This window comes from Crinia signifera, chromosome 11 (genome assembly GCF_055691185.1).
Source record: "Crinia signifera chromosome 11, ASM5569118v1, whole genome shotgun sequence".
Taxonomy (NCBI): Eukaryota; Metazoa; Chordata; class Amphibia; order Anura; family Myobatrachidae; genus Crinia; species Crinia signifera.
Window position 1 is genome coordinate 112,758,064 of NC_139227.1, and position 20,986 is coordinate 112,779,049.

Below are 20,986 nucleotides of genomic sequence, written 5' to 3' on the forward strand. Positions count from 1 at the left end.
ATTTCTGGGTCATGTATTTGTATTACAGATCTCGCAAGGTAGTTGCTGGTGTCAAACTTATCAGAGATCAATACAATTGGGTGCGGGGTTAGAGAAAAATCTTAAAAAGAAACCATGCATTAAAGGAACACGAATCCACTATTCCTAAAACATTCATTAGACAGAGGACATTTGGGTGCCGTGCAGTATATATTCCAGTTTTTATGGCACGTGGTAATTGTCCAATGTAGCATAATGCATTTCATATGCTGGCGTTGCATTCAAAAGGTCCATCTAAGAAATCATTATTGTTACGCTGCACATGTAGTGACAACATCACTGGTTGTCTTTGAAACCTAATTTAAATGAAAGATAATACCTCCGAAAGTTCTTCTACTTTCAGTTACTTGTCTTACGAGTATCAGATGCGTTGAAGTAAAGCAGGAAAGACCAGTTTGTCAGTTCACGAGTTGAGGTGTATTGGCGTTACCCAAAGGCTCCTATTTCCATCCTGGCTCCAGAAGTGGCATAACTAATGCTTTTCTTCATTTACATCAAATACTGAGTGTTCGTGTGTGTGTGTGTGTCTATTTGTGTATGACTGTTCAACTGCTTACTGTAAATAACTGTTATATCCTCTGCAACTTGTCGAAGACGTGGTGGGTGCTGGCATCCTGTGGCATCAGCTGACCTACAATCCCATGGGAATGCCCATAGAACACTGGGCATTTCCATGGTCCAGCACCGTCCCTGGCCCTCCCTCTCTGCAATGAATGTCAACAGTAGTGCCCGTTACATTTCATGTCCCCAGTAGTGCCAGTTACATATCATGCCCCCAGTAGTGCCAGTTACATATCATGCCCCCCAGTAGTGCCTGTTGCATATCATGACCCCAGTAGTGCTGTTACATATCATGCCCCCAGTAGTGCCAGTTACATATCATGCCCCCAGTAGTGCCAGTTTTATATGATGCCCCCAGTAGTGCCTGTTACATATCATGCCCCCAGTAGTGCCCTTTACATATCATGTCCCCAGTAGTGCCAGTTACATACCATGTCCCCAGTAGTGCCAGTTACATATCATGCCCCCAGTAGTGCCCGTTACATATGCCCCCAGTAGTGCCCGTTACATATCATGCCCCCAGTAGTGCCCGTTGCATATCATGCCCCCAGTAGTGCCCGTTGCATATCGTGTCCCCAGTAGTGCCAGTTACATACCGTGTCCCCAGTAGTGCCAGTTACATACCATGTCCCCAGTAGTGCCCGTTACATATCATGCCCCGAGTAGTGCTGTTACATATCATGCCCCCAGTAGTGCCAGTTACATATCATGACCCCAGTAGTGCTGTTACATATCATGCCCCCAGTAGTGCCAGTTAAATATCATGCCCCCAGTAGTGCCTGTTACATATCATGCCCCCAGTAGTGTCCTTTACATATCATGTCCCCAGTAGTGCCAGTTACATACCATGTCCCCAGTAGTGCTGTTACATATCATGCCCCCAGTAGTGCCAGTTACATATCATGCCCCCAGTAGTGCCTGTTACATATCATGCCCCCAGAAGTGCCCTTTACATATCATGTCCACAGTAATGCCAGTTACATATCATGTCCCCAGTAGTGCCAGTTACATACCATGTCCCCAGTAGTGCTTTTAGTAAAAAAAATAAAAGTACATTCCGGAAACTATGGTTTTCGGAATAATTTGTATAACAGATCTGGTTAAGGGATACTAATCTGTACGTATAAGAACCCCTTACCTGAATGCTTGGCGCCAATAAACCGCTTATACTCATTTCTATAAATACCTTTGTACAATATATAAAGTACCTTTATAGTTGTGACTAATTTGTTTTCACCTGAAACTAAACTATCTTAATTTAGCCAAACGAAAGGTTTTGCACACCGAACTGTACGCGCCAGATTTCTGACTGCCCAGATGTCTACAAACACAGAGGATTTACCATGTAGATTTGAGATCATTAAACTCCACATGACTTGGATAGACCTAAGTGAGATAATGTCCTCACCAGCAGAGGGAGCAGTGATCTCTTATGTCGTGTCTTCGTCACGTTCCCACCTGCATGAACTCTCTTTCCCATCCAGTCTCCCATCTGGCCCCCGGATTGCCAGCTTGCTTTTGATGACAAGCTATAATTTTGCACTCAATATGGGATTAGTCTAAGCTGATTTTAAACTTTAGTATCTTTTAACCTGCCACTTTATTGTAGACATCAGCTGGATGCTCAGTTTGATATTTGGGTACTAGTAATTATTTGTGCTGGAGGCAAACTTGCTTCCAAAACCGTTAAACTGAAACAACTCATTTATTTGGGAAACTTTTGTTTTAGTAATAGTCTCATCTTACTGGAACCTGTTCTCTCGGGGTTTAGCATTTAATGCCATTTGCATACATGTATATGTCATTATGGTTTTGCATATATATATATATATATATATATATATACCTTTCCGATCTCCGCTAGAGTGTGAGCTCATATGAACTAGGCCATCTACTGTATACCTCTTGTACCCATGTCAGTACTGCTAATTTCCTATATTGCAGAGTGCTGGATGATCTGTAAGGGAATGGTATAACTTACCGATGGCTGTTTCTTCGACATCAGAATCCCAACTGTCAGGACCCCGACAGAGGGGAGAGCACTGCTCGGATTCCAACTGCCGAGCTCCTGGCATTTGGGATTCTGATGCTGGAGAAACGACCGTTGGATTTCTGACTGTCAGTGAGTCATCCGGCATCTGATATGTGATACCTTTATTGTATTCCAAAATCTTAAGTCTGACCCAGGATTTGGAACAAGGTTCTAATCTGGGTCAGATGCAGGACAGACCCCATTCCCACTACGGCTTTGACCTGGGTTGTCCTTAGGGCTGCATCTTTCATCTGCAGGCAGGTGCAGTCTGTCTTCTGCCAGCGCTTGGAGATGACATCATCTGCAAGCAACAGGAAATCCAGCGCCCCCCATGCAGTAAATGGGCCCGCGTCAGATTACCTGTGTTAAACGTTTACACTGAGATTTACCCAGGTCCTTCCCTGATCCATCAATTGTAGATCCTTGGGAAGGACTGCCGGGTCACTGGACCCTTTTTAATTGACGTGGGACCCTTTTTTCCACCAAGCCGTGACCTGGGTTATCATGGCAATATCCTAGGTTTTAGCAGCAGCAGAATAGCGACATAAGTTCATAGTAGCAATAAGACTGCTTTGGGTTTCAGTCTTTAGACTTTTTTTTGAACAGAATTTTGTACGTAGCCTCAATCAATCATTGTTCTAGGCAAGTCTTAAAGTTTTTACGAACATGTACAAATTTGCATACTTACAAATTTTTTGCAGTAATGATTAGTTATTTTAAAACTGAACTGAATGGAGAACCAGGTAAATGACACATGGGGTGACATTTATTGGGATGCAACTTTTAGGCACTTTCTGAAATCGCACTTTTTAAATTCGCATTTTTGTGCCTGAATCCGCATATTTAATGAGATGCGAATTTGCGGCAAAAAAGTGAGATATGGTGTGATTTTTTTTTTTTTGTCATGAATATGTGCAATTTTGTGTGTGTGGGGGGGGGGGGACGGGGACGTAATGGGCATAACCAGCTCCTGAGCATAATCGGGCTCAAAGAGCTGGTCCTGGTTTCATAAAATCACGGGGCTGAACAAATAGGGGTTTCCTTGATTTTATAAAACCAGCACCAGGCTCAAGGGACGTCCTGGTTTCAGAAATATACGGGATCAAATGACTAGGTCCCCTGTATTTTAAAAACCAGCACCGGGCCCAACCAGCCAGCAGGGTAATGCCACAGCCGGGGAAGACTTTTTATACAAGTCCCCCCGGCCAAAGCATTAACCCCCTGACTGGTCAGCATTGGCAGGGATCCTGGGCGAGTGGGGACCCCCCCAATGAAGGGGTACCAGCCCATGCTGAAGCCCACGGCTGTCCCCGATGCCCCTGGGCTATGGGCGTCGGGCTGATAAATGTGTAAAATAAGATACAAGTATTGTGTATTGTTACGGGACTACAAGTCCCAGCATGCGGGGCACTAAAGGGCCCGCTGGGACTTGTAGTCCCACAGCAGTACAAATAGATATAGAATAAATACACACACCAGAAAATAAAATTATAATTATAAAATAAATATAATTATTTACATTGTATTTATTGCATACATAGCCCATTTTGTTATGTTTATTATTTGTCTTACCTACTGCCAAACTGTGATAATGGGGGACATCTGGCGGAGCTTTGAGAGCGAGAAAGAGTACAGAGAGATCAAATCACCTGTGTGCTCCAAACAGTCATTTTTCAAACACAAGCAGGAGTTGATTGGCTGGTACGTTATCGCATTCCACTTTATTTCCAATTTACCTCATCGCCAGACTTAATACATCTGCCCCACAGCCTGTAAAACGTTGGATGCTATTGTATTTCGCTCCTAGCTTTGATACATCTGCCCCTAAATGTTTGCGGACGGACAGCTAATTTACTGCCTCTGTTTTAAATTTCAGGAAAGATGTCGGCAATAAGGTAGAATTTCTCGAATTTGTCATTTTTGTTTCTAGCGTGGTACAGATCAGTAAATAAATCCCATTCTCCGCATTAAATGGATTGTTGTAAAGTTGCTAGTTAAAGGCGCTGCCTCAGAGAAGTGCAGGGAGCATGTGCATGATCCTCTAACCCCCGGTGATGTGACAGAACTGCAGCAACGTTGTCACTCTCTTCCCCCACTGCTAATTTGTAACGTTACTGCCATTGTTATACAATGCAGGGTACCAATTGCAGACCTATTGTCTGTATCTGTGCTTGATCTTTCTTTGAAGTAGCACTCAGGTCACTGCCACTTGTATAGGAGTCCTGAGCATTGGGAATGCAGGTGCTTGTTCCATTATCTTACAGAAAATAAGAGAAAACATTACGACACCTTTCTGTAGTAAGGTTCAGAGTCATTAGCTAATGTATGCACACCCACCCAACATGTTTGACGTTGATGATACAAATAAGGATGGGAGGATAACACAGAGACAGTGGTGCATTAAAGAGACAGATAATTGATCACTTATCTCCTGCTTTGAGTATTGAGAGCCTTCTATGAGTAGGATAGTATATGTATATGCAATCTAGATCATATATATTTACCTCGATCATATATATAAAAATAGAGATTGCAAGAAAGTGAACTACTGTAACAGAAAGTGTCCCCAAATTTTTTATAACCACCAAAACTTTGTAGCTCGAGCATCAAAATGAATCCGCCCTTCAATAAAATCAAAAGCAAGATTCCATATGTAGATTTAGGAAAAAAAAGATCTTCACTTAGAAGTGATTAAAGCAATAATTTTGTTATGTGTTATAATTTTTTTTTTTTTTTTTTGGGGGGGGGGGGGGGGGGGGTACCTGGATCCCCAGAAGGGTGGATGGATCAGCCGTCTCCCACCCCTGTCATGATTGGCACATAATGCAGAGGATGCGGGTCTAAAAGGATGTAGATTGTGTAATTCTAGCCCTTAAAATGTCCCGGAGATCCACTGCATAACTTAAATAACACACACACACACACAAAAGCTGCACTACATCTTCTCTTCAAGCTTCTCCTGGAGACGATCAGTAGATACCGCTTTCACACCATAATATCGGGTCGGAGCCGGGAACTTGATCCCAGGTCCGACACTTTCACATTATACTCGGGTCACCCATTATATGCAGCATTACCCAGTTTTAAACCTTCTTATAACCCGGTCCGAAATGCCGGGTTGGTTTGGGTTATAAGGTTTGGTGCTTTCCCACTGCACCTCGATCCAGCAATAACCCAGGTTTGAGGTGTGACATGAAAGGGGTACAAATGATGGCAATTATGTACCTTTTTTTTTTTTTTTTTTAAAGGAGAAGGGTTCCCCATTTAATGAATGGTATCTTCACCTGCAATTGAATTAACAGATAACCACTTTTCACATAAAAACTGTTTATCACCTGCAATTAAATTCCCCCATAAGAATGCTCTCTTCTCTAACTACTAGGTTTTGGCTGACTTTACCTGATGCCTCCACTGTTCAGCCATAGCTCTTCCACATAACCGCTGTGATGAATACTGGATCCAATGGGATACGATCATATTATCAACCACACTTAGGTCGACAGGGTTCTAGGTCGACATGGATGAAGGTCGACAGGTGTCTAGGTCGACATGGTTTTAGGTCGACAAATGCGTTAGGTCAACATGGATTAGGTTGACAGGTCGCGAGGTCGACATGGTTTTTTTCACTGTTTTTTGAGCCGACATGTGCCGACAGACGGTATTTCATGCCCTACCATCCACTAGGGCGTGGTGGGAGAATAAAATAGTGTGCCGAGCCCAAAGCATTGTGAGTGACGGGAGGGGCTGCGGTTGACTTCCAACTGTGTCCATGTCGACTGTGTCGACACTCGGGTAAAAAAAAAACAGTGAAAAACCCATGTCGACCTCGCGACCTGTCGACCTAACCCATGTTGACCTAATGCATTTGCCGACCTAAACCCATATTGACCTAGAACCCTGTCAACCCAATCGGGTCGACCGAATGACTATTGACCTAAGTGTGGTCAATAATACGATCCACACCCCATCCAATAACCATGTTCATCCATAGATGCTCAGGTGGAACGTCTCGTACACTGACGTGCCTGCAGCCTGGGCCGGCCAACTTATTAACCACCCCTTGCTGTGCCCCTGCCTTTCACATAATATTCTGCGTTGTCCTACTTTAGAGGAGGGGGTGCTAGATCATTAGAACCACATACTGGTAGGTATTTGCCGTTTGCTCGGTAGTGTCTCGGTTCACACGAGGACAGGGGCGCAGTGCTGGTTTCACCGGTTCATTTCCAAGCCTACGGGTCATTAGGTCGACACTATTGGTATTCAGGTCGACACATGATACAGGTTGATATGCAGTAGGTTGACGTGGTGAAAAAGGTCAACACATGCAGTAGGTCGACATGTTAAAAGGCTGACATGAGTTTGTTCATGGTTGTTTGTGTCGACATGGGCACCATATAAGTGTGTCGCGTCTCCTTGCGTGGCTCACTGCGCTCGCCATGCTTCGGACACGGTGCCTCACTCTGGCACTGGGATGTTTTAGAAAAAACTCATGAAGAACTCATGCATGTCATATGTCGACCTAAAACCTGTCAACATAGACGGTGTCAACCTAATGGCCTCATACAAATATCCAACCAGGGTCCTACCTGTGTGACGTTTACATGTACTACTTGAGTTTGTGCTGGTTTTTGCTTGCTGAAAATATGGGTCAGAGAGCTAAATTACTGTTCTATACAGTGTGGCCCCAATGGTGCGTTCCCTCCCTGTTCTTAATAAATAAAGCATATTAGAAATCATTACAGTGGATACCAAATAGATTTAATCTGTGCTGCCTTTGTTTGAAAAATGACAGTTAGGAGTTGATTGGCTTGTGCGATATCACCTTCTACTTTATCTCCACTTCGGACCTTATTCATTTCCGTTTGCTGCGATCGTACAGGGGCCGATGGTCGCACTATGCGCATTTCTGCGCATGTGCATACGCCGGGTCGAACAGACTAATCGCCGGGTGCACGCACCCAGGGCACAGAGGGGCGTGGGGCGCTGGGCGGTTCATTGGCGTTGTCATGCTAATGTGGTCATGACGGACAGGCGGGGAGCGGGCAGCTGACATCACTGTAACATCCATTCACATGCCCTGTGAGCGAGTCGTGCTTGGGAATAGGTGGCGTCCGCCAATCATTCGCAAGGCAGGGTTTTTTCGACTCACAAGGATGCGAATTCGCATCCAAGCGGTTCAAACAGAATAACCCCTTCATCAGGCTTAACACATCTGCCCCCATTATGCTGCAAATGTTCCTTTAAAATAGAATATAAATCAATAACGGTGCAAGAAACGGCTACATCATCTTCTTAAAGCAGTAAGACGTTCCGTTCTAGGCCGGCCACCGGCCCTGCAACTCCTCTGAAATATTAACAGTCTCTCTAGCGTCACGTCGGAGAACAGTGTGTTACCTAATGATAGTCGGGGCAAGTGTTTTTCTCTCCCTAAATTAAACGGATGGTCTTAAAAGCAATTTTTATGTGCAATTAATAAAAAAACTATCAATTATTAATCCTGGAGAAATCTATGAATAATTGATTGCTAGCTGGAAGCACACATCAGGGACTAGGAAGTAAATGTATCAGTAAGTGCCTGTCTGCGCTGCACGCGGGGTGAGCGGCGTGTTACAACGTTGTATGTCTGCAGACTGCTGGGTAATTTTGCATGCTGTGCAAGGCTTTGAAACCTGTATGATCACAAGGAAAATATCAGTGCTTGCTGAATAATATGTCTTGTTTCTCTCTGGCTGGGAGATTGTCAGGGTTGCTCATCCATCTTATGATCTTAAGGAGAAAAATGAATCATGTTTACAGAGGCTGTTCTACATTAGACGGTGCGAGGGGACACACGGGCGTGGTGATGTGATCCTTCACCCCGGAGCCAGATGATAGGCAGGGCAGCTGCCATTTTGGTTCTGTGACAGGGTTGCCCACAAACTTTTAGCCCCTCCGCATGCCAGGTAGCACCAGGGGTCCCCTCTTCATGGAGTTGTGAATGTCCTGCTTTTATAGCTCTGATTCTTTTATTATCTTTGTAAGCTCTTGTTATTAGTTATTTTTTAATTTTTTAACTCCTGGCACAACTTTTATTACTTTAGGGTTAATTTTTTTAGAGAGCGAATTATCCTACCAGTATATTTTGGGATTGTGGGAGGAAACCGGAGTACCCGGTGGAAACCCACTCAAGCACAATGAGAATATACAAACTCCACACAGTTGGGGCCATGGTGGGAACTGAACCCATGACCTTAGTGCTGCGAGGCAGTAATGCTAACCATTACACCGTCCGTACTGCCCCATATATATATAACACATGGTGGGGATAGAACCCATGACCTCAGTGCTGTGAGGCAGTAATGCTAACCATTACACCATCCATACTGCCCCGTATATATAACACATGGTGGGGATAGAACCCATGACCTTAGTGCTGCGAGGCAGTAATGCTAACCATTACACCGTCCGTACTGCCCCGTATATATAACACATGGTGGGGATAGAACCCATGACCTTAGTGCTGCGAGGCAGTAATGCTAACCATTACACCATCCGTACTGCCCGTATATATAACACATGGTGGGGATAGAACCCATGACCTCAGTGCTGTGAGGCAGTAATGCTAACCATTACACCATCCGTACTGCCCCGTATATATAACACATGGTGGGGATAGAACCCATGACCTTAGTGCTGCGAGGCAGTAATGCTAACCATTACACCGTCCGTACTGCCCCGTGTATATAACACATGGAGGGGATAGAACCCATGACCTTAGTGCTGCGAGGCAGTAATGCTATAACCATTACACCGTCCGTACTGCCCCGTATATATAACACATGGTGGGGATAGAACCCATGACCTCAGTGCTGTGAGGCAGTAATGCTAACCATTACACCATCCGTACTGCCCCGTATATATAACACATGGTGGGGATAGAACCCATGACCTTAGTGCTGCGAGGCAGTAATGCTAACCATTACACCGTCCGTACTGCCCCGTGTATATAACACATGGAGGGGATAGAACCCATGACCTTAGTGCTGCGAGGCAGTAATGCTATAACCATTACACCGTCCGTGCTGCCTCAGGTTAGAACTACAGCAGACTATCAACATACCGTGCTTGGGTAAGGTATAATAAGGACACATTTACAGGCAAACACTAATCAAAATGTTACATTGACTTATGCTCGACTAGACTCCCAGAATATCTTGGAGAAGGTCCTCCTGGATTTCCAGGAGAGTAGGGTCACCCTCTTGGTTGCAGCTTTGTGAAGTGGGTCTTCACTTTGAGTCTTCACTTTGAAGACTCAAGTGATGTAATGGTCCATTTGCACCTACCTTGTGGACCAATGTCCAAATGTAGGCTTCTAATGCTAATCATTTTTTATGGCACACATCTGAACACAGTGGAGGCAGTCTCAGCAATGAATATTCATGAGAATCCAGAGTGAATTCAGTACAATTCCCTATTTATTACCACATATTGGGAATTCTTTGAAAGTTGTTGTTATAGTAACTGCAGAATTACCCGTATCTAGTTTGATGCCAAAGGTTTGATACATTATACTAGGACAGCCATAATAATTCTATGTTCACCTGGTTTCCATTTAGAGAATGTTAAAGTACCAGCCAATCGTCATGCGAGGCTGGACTTGGAAAATGGCAGGCGTTGATTGGTTGGTAGTTTATAACTCTCCACTTTATCACTTTTCAAGGCCTGGTCTGGTCCTAATGTTATAAGTTCCAGCAGACTTCATGCAATGTGTCATTTTATAGTCCACATTTATTACCCTGCTCATTGATCAGACACAGATTTATCCCACAAACACTAATGACGTCCTTCTCAATGTGTATTTTGTGGTCTTGTTTTACAGAATAAAGCAATTACGGCGCGTGTAAGAAACTTGTCAGATACGGTAGTTGGCCTTGAATCATTTATCGACTCTCAGAGGGAATCCAATCCATTATACAAAGACTATCACGGTGAGTTCCATTGTCGTCAGACTCAGGGAATGGCTGGCTCATACGGTGATGTCACACTATGATGCCCTTTGATAGGGAATGGGTCACCTCATTTCTATATGGGCCAGCATTTCTAAACACAAATAAAATGCACATTTATATTATTTTTCTAGATGATATCTATGCAACATATACCTTGGGGTCTGGACTTTTACCGTCCGTTTCTGTCTCATCTCTTCTAGAAGGTGCTAAATAAATAAGAACTAGATTCTGGTTGGTTGCCCATAGCAACATCCCATCGTCAATAGAACTCCCATCTTAGTAAATTAACCCCAATGATGTTTACGTTAGGACAGTGGTTTCTAAACTTTCTTGGATCCGTTTTGGAGAATTTGACCTAGGGGACTGTGAGAATATTACCATTGATATACTCCTCAAAGATTCTAAAAATTAGAGAATTGTGCTTCCTTGCCATAGGCTGGTGGACACGGTTGCCCTTGTCTGTGTCTGTGTCACATCTGAATGGCACCCTCTGGTTTTGCTTATTGTATTGAGTAGTGTTGAATAAAAGGCATGAAGAAGGTGAGAGCAGATGTCAGAAGAAGAGTGAGAGAAATGGGATAAGGGAATGGGAGGCAAACTCACAAATGGTCCATGAAGTGGCACATATGTGGAGACGGGATGCGGTTAATTTACCTACAATCAAAATCCCGACGGTCAAAATACCGACAGCCATTGACCAACGTTCAAAATATCGACAAGGTCAAAATACCGACTCGTACATACTTTACCATCCCAGTGGACATGGAGGGGGAATATAACAGTGTGCCGAGTACAGTGAGGCACCGTGCCCGAAGCAAGGTGTTAATGCCAAACTATGATGACATACAGACCCCCAAAAATATGAAAAATATGTGTCTAATTTTTGACCTGTCTATATTTTAAATTTAGGTTTTTTTGGCCTTGTCGGTATTTTGACCGTCGGTCAATTGCTGTCGGTATTTTGACCGTCGGGATTTTGATTGTAGGTAAATCATACCGAATTCATACCTGAGAAGGGGAGGACAGAAGAGCCTACTTACCTTCTGACAGAAGTTGGAACTGTATGAAGTTAAACTGCGGAGGAGAAAATGGCCTCACTTAAGCTACAGGCAGATAGTGGCCTAAACTACAGAGATGCCGGCACCTATGATTACATTGTTGTACGTTATTTAGGTACCACTGTGCAATGTCATCCTCCAGAATAGAAATGAAAGGTCTACATAATTTATTGCACCTGTCTCCCACACACTAGTGGTGGCCATTTTGAGGTCTGACCCAACACAATGCACCTTTCCATTTTCTAGTCATGAGTGACATCTCTTAGGAACAAGGCGTGCTTCTTAAGGCCCATACACAATGGGTGACTTTGAGCTGAAAGTCGCTCAAAACAGCCTGTTTGAGCGGCTTTCAGCTCAAAGCCGCTCAGTGTGTATGCCCCAGCGGTGAGCGCTGCTGCGCGCTCCCGCATCATCGACGGGAAAGCCATTGATCTGCTGGCTATACCAGCAGATGAACGGTGTTGAGGACGGCTTTGCATAGCGCTCCGCTATGCAACGCCGTCCTTCCCCCCATCCGTCAGCGCCGGGCAGGGGGAAAGCCGCTCAATGTGCATGCACATCATCATGTCCATACACGCTGGGCATAGTCTCCCAGTGTGTATGGACCTTTACCTCAGTCATGCTGCAATTATGTATGTGGTTCATATGGAATTGAAAGGATACATTATTTTGAATGTCATTTCAGTCAACAAAATGGCTGCCTCCACTATGTATTGATGCCGTGTTCCATTTGTCTGGAATGTCTCCCTGTGCTGCCCAGACGCTTTCCCCGATTTTTCTCTCCTTATTTTAATAACCTTGTTTAATTTGTTGTTAATTTGGTGTTGGTACTTAAAATGTTTAAGTTACTTGGAGGTGGACTGGCATTGTAAATAGCACGCCATCTAAAATTATTGGGCACTTTGTAATTTTTTGGAAAATGTGACTAAAATTTGGTGTCTGTTTTTTTTGTCACACATGCCAATTGGCCTCGGCATGTGATCGGTAATGACAGTATGGTTAAGCTCGTAGATCGAAAGACCTCATGAAAGGATTTCTACTTGTAATCACAAAATAGATTTCCAGAATAAATCTTGTACACATTTCCTGCCTGCTAATCTTTAGAAATGTTTTTTTTTTTCCTCCTCTTCTCGTTCAGTAAAGTGCATTAAAGCACCAAAAGGGAACATGGAATTTCCTTGCATGTTGTCAAGTCAGATTAGTCAGCCATGGCTCAAGCAGATGTACATCTCAATAGGCAGGCTTTGGGGAATTCATACACACAGAAGGTTTGGCAGTCATCTGACCAGCCAGTCGAAGTTGTCATGAAATCAATAGTTTTAAACTGGGAAGCTCTGTAGTCTGAGATTGGGAGGGAAGCTCATCATATTCAATTATTTATAGATTTATTTAAAAAAAATAAAAGTTTTACCGCTGATGAGGGTAGAAGACAGTGGGCGTTTAGGTGTCAGCTCTGACGTTCCCAGGCACACTCTGTGCCACTTTACAGGATGGGAAAATGTTCTAGAAAAGGAGGAAGAAACGTCTCTAGCCAAGACCTAAATTTATTAATTACCCATTTATGATATGTGCCCCAAATCCATATTTTAGTTGCCTCCCATCTGCTTTTAGAAAAAAAATCTGCTAAATAATGAACCAGTTGGAGCCCTCATTTGCATAATAAACTGTGATTTGTAATTCTAGCTAATGGAAGCATCAACAAAGGTCTTCGTAAAGCTTAGACGCAGCCAAAGATATAATAAAATATGTTGAACTGACAATGTCTGTGGATTGTTACAGGCAAGTGGATTTCTAAAGCCAAGTGGCAGATTACGCCTGAGCGGGGCTCGTTAGCAGCACGATCGGATGAAAGAGGGATCATTGATCCCTATAGCACTTAATACTTACATAAACATGAGTGCAATATGGCAACAAAAGATGGTTTGTGGCTCATAGGATGACAGTGTCTAGGTTGACAGTCAATAGATCGACCATGAATAGTCGACAAGGGAAAAATGTCGACAATGGAAAAAAATGGCGACACAAGCAAATGGCCTACATAGAAATGGTTGGCACAGGAAAAGGTCAACATGAGTTTTTCCTCACATTTTTGTGTCGATGTCGAAAGGCTTTGGGCACTTTACCGTTATCAGTCGTAGTCCACGTGGATCGTAATACGTGAAAAACTCATGTTGACTTTTTTTGTGTCAACCATTGTCATATCGAGCTTTTGTTAATGTCGACTTACAGTAGTGACCTTTTTTCAATGTTGATCTTATGACTCTTCATGGACGACCATCGACCTATCATCTGGATACACAAAAGATGTTGCGCAGTATGCAGGTATTATTGGCATTGTCTGTTTTTCTTATTTTATGTGTTGTACCTGTTTGCACAGATAAGGGCAGATCTTTGTCTAGACTGACATAGGTGTATTTGTGTGTGGAACGATAACAGAAAATCTCCCCTTTAAGATACATCTGTGTTTTACAAGCTTTTATTCAACCATTTTAAACTTGAAAGAACAATGATACGCGATGACATTTTCTACACTTACATCATCTGAGCTGTGTGTGCCGCGATTTTCCCTAAATTACCTCCTCGGCGATCACTACAAAATGCATTAGTATCAGGCATCCTGTGACAGACATGTGGAAGCACTCCAGAATGTGTTTATTTATCTCATTGGTCCATTCATTTCCCAAACAAAAATACAATATGTCTACCAGCGAGTCCTTTATGCCGTGTACTGTGGACGCTAGGGAAATTTGACTTTTTGCCAATCTCCAGATCTGGCATTCCCGGCCCAGTTGATGTGTGAAAGTAAATAAATGAAAGCCCATGCTGAATGAGAAGCGGAGGGAGGGGGGCGAGAGAATCAAAAGTCAGGACAGATATGGGATTTCAGAATGTAAGTCCCCCTGTCCTCTCTACCCGCCCCAGTATCTTACCCCTCCTCACATATACACTTAGGATGGCTTTGTGAGATTAACCCGCAGAATACTGGTTTAGGTTAAAAAGTTTGAGGTATAATATATTAAACATTGATATATACGGTATGTTAATTATGTTTACTAATAATTAGCTGCCTCAGAGTTTTTAATCTCATGTTTTGACTTTATCAGTTATTACTTAAAAGGTACATATCAGCTACACACAGTTTAGGGAGCCATTTTGTAGGATCAAGTTATATTGGCCTCGAGGTGCTAGTGACCTCTGAGGCCTGGCTTGGCTCACAAAATGGCACACGCTACTGCTACACCTCATGTATACAACTAAAATGGGGTTTTCTATTACACAGTTTTTGAGTTCTACGAGAATATTTGTCTGAACACACAAACATACATACATATATGTATATATATATATTATTTTTTTTTACAGGAAGTATGCATGGTTCCCAATATGCCTTCTGTGTGGAACTCCATGCAAGTAATCCTTAATGATCTTCCATGCCCTGTATCTATGCATGTTACTTATTTTTTGTCAGTTGAACTGTTAAAATGTTCATAGTATAAATAAATGTAGGCGCATAAACTTGCTCACTAATAACCATTGCGGGTATATATTTTGAGATAGGAACAGAAAATGCCCTGCATAAAACAATTTTCGCTTAGCGTTGCCTGTGCACTTTTGTATTATAAATGACTGTTTAAGCGGGTATGATTTCAAAAGGGTTAACTTGTGTCCACTGTGAATGTTGAAAGAAGTGAATGGCAAACGCTTCCAATCCAGGGCGGCGCTCGCAGTTTGCATAAATTACTGCCATTATTATGGTTACAAATACTGTAGTCCCATGGTAACCTTGGTGAGAATCAAATTCTCTTCCAGACTGTGGCTGCAAGCTCGGAACTGGGTCACTTTTGTCGGGGGAGCTACTGTGTAGAAAGAAAATCTGTTTTAATATTCTTCCTGCAATTAGAGAAAACCACAAACTTGCAAGCCTGTAACTTCGGTCAGCTCCCAAGTAGATGAGTCATTCCAGAAAGTTCCTTCGCCAACTTCACCTAAAATTAAAATGGTTGTTTATGCGGCCTAGATCTGACCTTTAATGCCTAGGTTCAAGTTGTTGGGGGGTTTTTTTATTTTTATTTTTTATTTGCCCTGAAATAGAGTTCATCTATATATTGAAGATTTACCCCTTCCGCAAAACAAAAGTTCGTTGAATACTTGATTTGGCCGCTTCGTCGTGATCAGCCGTGGAAAATTACCCCTGGGTTGTTTAAGAAATTATTTTCGGCTGCACAAAAAAAAGCCATCCAGCGTCCTTGTCAGAAAGGATCAGCATAAATTTCCGCTGACAGAATGCCAGGCTGGCAGCCTACCTATGGCATTTTAAACCCTCTATGCAAGAACGGAGCGGTACACACTTTCTTGCGTAGAGGAAAAAAAAAAAATCAGGAGAGAGGACAGGGGGGATTCACTCGCTCCTCTTCCCGACCATGTCCGATCTAAAAATATCTGTTTCCCACACCAGATAAAGCGTAACAGCAAGGTGTAAAACGAAACGGCCTTCATTAGGATTTCGCTGGTTATCAGTAACCCATAAACCATGTTGTGTTGGCTGCTTACTGGTGCAGTTAATAAAATAAATATCACTCCACAGAGCCGTGGGCAGCTTGCTAGGAAATAGCCGTATTTGCTTACTGTAAATACAAGAGGAAAATCGCACACAAATGTGCCGTAGCTTTGACAAGTATTAAGATCCGTCTTTACATCTGTACATTTGTACCAAAGTGCAATTAGTGTGTCCTGCACAACGATTCCTCCATCTTATTCTGCCTCATTACTTGAGCATAATCACCCAGCTTGCTTGAGTGGTCTTAGTAGCAAGCTCCAGTCTAAATAGGGGAAAGCGAGTGAATGTGTTCAAATATACGAAGATTGCCTTTTAGAACTTTAATTTATTCATCTCGGAGACAAGATTTTGGCCTAATTTTCTTTTCTTCCCTCCCTCCCTCCTAAGGTTTACTGCATGTCCATAGGATCCCACGACTTAACAGTTTGACTGCTGATGTATCCGACACCAAGGACCTGGCGTTTAAGTTAAAAAGAAAGATTTTTAGCATCGAGGTAAGAATCGGGGATGTTTTTTTAGTCACAGCGCGTAAAGAACACACACAAGAAAAGTATATTTTCTATTTGCTTGTAAATTTAAATAATGTAAAAAAAAAAAACTTCATAAAATGAAACGGATATATTCGCTTCCGCTGCCTGCAAGCGCGGCGTCCTAACTGTCTATCATATGCCATTTCGGCAAACAAAACAGCATGTGATACCTCAAATTAGGAGGGGAAAACCAATAGTCTCAAAACAGGCGTTGAAACTAGGCCACAGACTTAATTCAATAAAATTCTATGTCTGAAAATTAATTACTTGCTGTTATTTAGTAAGATGGGAACTCTCTAACCAGGGGCTGGCTGGCAACTTTTAGCCTAGGGGGCAAGTCCAGAGCACTGGCCCATAATCAGCCAAGTCACCGTCGGAAGGAATGCTTTTGCGCGCCGTAGGCGCGCCGAAAAATTAGGGGCGTGGCCTATCATAAGGGGCGTTGCCTGTACCATGATTGTATTGTGTACCTGCAGATTGCACATTTTAGCGAACCTTGTAATACCCATTACACATAAAGCCACATGCCGTAATGCCAATTACACATTATGCTGAACACCATGATGCCAGTTACACATTACGCCCAAACACTGCGATGCTAATTACTCAATACACCGCACACTGTGATGCTAATTACACATTATGCTGCACACCTTGATGCCCATTACACCCCATACTGTGATGGCAATTACCCAATGCTCCCCACACCGTAATGTCCATTACGCCCCATACCATGATGCCCATTACACCGCACAATGTGATGTCCACAGTGCCAGATATGCCCCCACAGTGCAAGATATTCCGCCACAGTACCAAATACACATATGCCCCCACAGTGCCAGACACAAATGCCGCCACAGTGCCAGATATTCTGCCACAGTGCCAAATACGCATATTCCTCCACAGTGCAAGATATGCCCCCAGAGTGCCAGAGACACATATGCCCCCACAGTGCCAGAGACACATATGCCCCCACAGTGCCAGAGACACATATTCCCCCACAGTGCCAAAGACACATATGCCCCCACAGTGCCAGAGACACATATGCCCCCACAGTGCCAGAGACACATATGCCCCCTCAGTGCCAGAGACACATATTCCCCCACAGTGCCAAAGACACATATGCCCCCACAGTGCCAGATATGCCCCCACAGTGCCAGAGACACATATGCCCCCACAGTGCCAGAGACACATATGCCCCCACAGTGCCAGAGACACATATGCCCCCACAGTGCCAAATACACATATGCCCCCACAGTGCCAAATACACATATGCCCCCACAGTGCCAGACACACATATGTCCCCACAGTGCCAGATACACATATGCCCCCACAGTGCCAGATACACATATGCCCCCACAGTGCCAGATATGCCCCCACAGTGCCAAATACACATATGCCCCACAGTGCCAGATACACATATGCCCCCACAGTGCCAAATACACATATGCCCCCACAGTGCCAAATACACATATGCCCCCACAGTGCCAAATACACATATGCCCCCACAGTGCCAGATACACATATGCCCCCACAGTGCCAAATACACATATGCCCCACTGTGCCAGATACATATATGCCCCCACAGTGCCAAATACATATATGCCCCCACAGTGCCAGATATGCCCCCCACAGTGCCAGATACACATATGCCCCCACACAGTGCCAGATATGCCCCCACACAGTGCCAGATATGCCCCCACACAGTGCCAGATATGCCCCCACACAGTGCCAGATATGCCCCCACACAGTGCCAGATATGCCCCCACACAGTGCCAGATATGCCCCCACACAGTGCCAGATATGCCCCCACAGTGACAGAAACACATATGCTGGGGTGAGGGAGGGGGGGGGGGAGAGCGCTTACCCACTCGCTAGCTGCGGGCCGTGCTGCGGCTGGATCAGCTTCTCCAGCCCTCCTGCGCTGGCCGCGGCTTCCAGAACACGGCCGCGGCTACAGGAAAATGGCCGCCGGCCTCCTGCACTGAGAACATGTCCTCAGTGCAGGGGGCCGGCGGCCATTTTCCTGTAGCCGCGGCCGTGTTCTGTAAGCCGCGGCCAGTGCAGGAGGGCTGGAGAAGCTGATCCAGCCGCAGCACGGCCCGCAGCCAGTGGGTGGGTAAGCGGCCCGGGGGGCATATGGCACTCTGCCCCCCGGCCCAGCCCGCCCCTGTCTCTAACATCGCCGAACTGAAGCAAACCTTATATATTTATGTTGCTGGCAATTATCTCTTAATGTGTACAGAAGCGGAAGAAGGGAGGGGGGGGGAATAAAACCTTGTTTCATAGAAGAATACATTGAATAGGTTTAAGCGTGGAACAGTTGCAGCTGGCCGTGGTCTGTTTTTTCTTTTTTTATGTGAAAAATTTAAATGTGGCTTTAAAAAAAAAAAAAAACATTTTAGAGAGAAATTGGTGTCGGAGTGATATAACTTGTTAAATGTACTTCTGAGGCAACTTGTCTTTGTATATGAGGTTTCAATGTACAGTGAGTCCTATTTTCTAAACAAAGCTGTTATATAGCCCCCACAAACCACTTTCCCTAATCTATTTTGAAATGTAAAGGTTCTAAAGCAAGCCATTGGTGCTTAAATGCTTCCAACCATAAAAAAAGAAGGGAATTACCTCCAATAAATTAGCATATTTTAGGTCATCACCAAACGAGAGCCGATGTAGGCTGGCATGACTTTGGTCTCTGGAACGTCACCCTTAAGTGACCACTTTAGCCCTTTTTTGACCCTGCGCCCTCTTCAGCCGGACACTTGCTCTGTACGACTTGAATGTTCCCTTTCACTTTCCCTTTCACACTTGCAAGTAGCACTGTCCTATAAATCACCCAGGAAGGTGCTATCCATTGACAAATTAAGAGGCCCTCCTCCCAACTAATGCTCATCAGTGTGTTTAATTATCTAATCTTATTGGAAGTAGTTAATAGTTAATCAAGCCGCCTGTTCTTCAAGCAGGTCGTCTCTGCAGGATTTCTACAGGTTCCTTTTAAATAAGGCACTGCCTCAAAAGCTAGACAACCCAACTGAAACAAAAGCACACATTTTCTTTTGTGGCTTCCCTTTATAGTCTCCGGCATGGAAGAAGTAGGTTGTGGGGAGTTTGGGTTTTTTAACTTTCATGTGTTAAGATGGTTATGTTGTTTTTACTAACTAATGCAAAGTAAAATAAACATTTATAGAACTCGGTATAGCAAGTTCAGCAGTAATGTACAAAGATTCCAGTAATGCCCAAATCAAGTGGTTAGTTAAATTGTGGTTATAATTTATGTATGAGGAAATATAGTAATGTTCTAGGTATATACAAATGGAAATTATATCAAAACGCGATTGAGCTTCAAGATGGAACATATGAGTGCGCACGGGCTTGACCAGTGGACCAATCAAACCATGGGGCGGGGCTTCACGAGTACTGGGGCGGATCTATGTTAAGTGTCCCTGCACTTTGAAAAAATAAAAAAACCTGGCAAAACATCAGTTTTGCTGTGCCATCGATGGAAGGAAACCATTCGGTTCTTCCCCATCGATGGCAAATGTTTGTAACATCAGCCATAAACCATCAATGTTTTTGAGTCATCGATGGCCGTCCCTAGGCTGCACAGGGGCACTCCCTTCTCATGATGCGGCCCTGTATGGGTGCCTGCTTTCTAGGCATGGTCACAGTGATCATACAGTAGGTAACATATACTACACACACGCTGACACCCCTCCGTTATATCACACCCATTATGATTGGTAAAATGACAGCCTGGGAAGAGAATGCATGCCTGTGTCTATACAAATAGCATCTTACTGTGATGCATTGACCTTGACGCCGGTCACCTATGATCAATGCACAAAAAAAGGATTTTAAAATTTTGTTTCCATAGCGCAAAAATGCATCCGCTGTGAGGTTTGTTTCAGAGAATACAGAAGCGATAACTTTCCTTATCGTAGAATACGCCCCCCCCCCCCAAAAAAAAAGCTTATAATATAGATACAAGCATTGAAGAAAGCTTCAGAGGTAAATCTGCAGAAGGCAATCTGAGCAGATAACTAATGCTGATGGCCCACAATTGATGTGGCGTATCTGCTTCCTCAGTCCACAATTACCTTACTGAATCCCATCTTGCATTTGCACGCTCCTTCCCTCCCCTATCCCGCCTAGCCAAGCGTTAAGGAGGCACGAGTACCAAATCTGCATACAGGTGCTGTTCCGAGAGCGTGCAATGTACA

The 20,986-nt window shown here is 43.9% G+C and overlaps 1 protein-coding gene across 2 annotated transcripts in view; it reads left to right on the forward strand.

The window, feature by feature from the left end:
- ELP4 (elongator acetyltransferase complex subunit 4) overlaps nucleotides 1-20,986 on the forward strand; it is a 289,757-nt gene that overhangs the window by 175,663 nt on the left and 93,108 nt on the right. Inside the window, exons 8-10 of one of the 2 annotated variants that reach the window (XM_083164259.1) lie at nucleotides 10,491-10,599; nucleotides 13,983-14,000; nucleotides 16,624-16,730. In XM_083164259.1, coding sequence (XP_083020385.1) covers nucleotides 10,491-10,599; nucleotides 13,983-14,000; nucleotides 16,624-16,730 — 234 coding nt within the window. The remainder of the gene's footprint in view (nucleotides 1-10,490; nucleotides 10,600-13,982; nucleotides 14,001-16,623; nucleotides 16,731-20,986) is intronic. The other variant, XM_083164260.1, reaches the window with a different exon arrangement.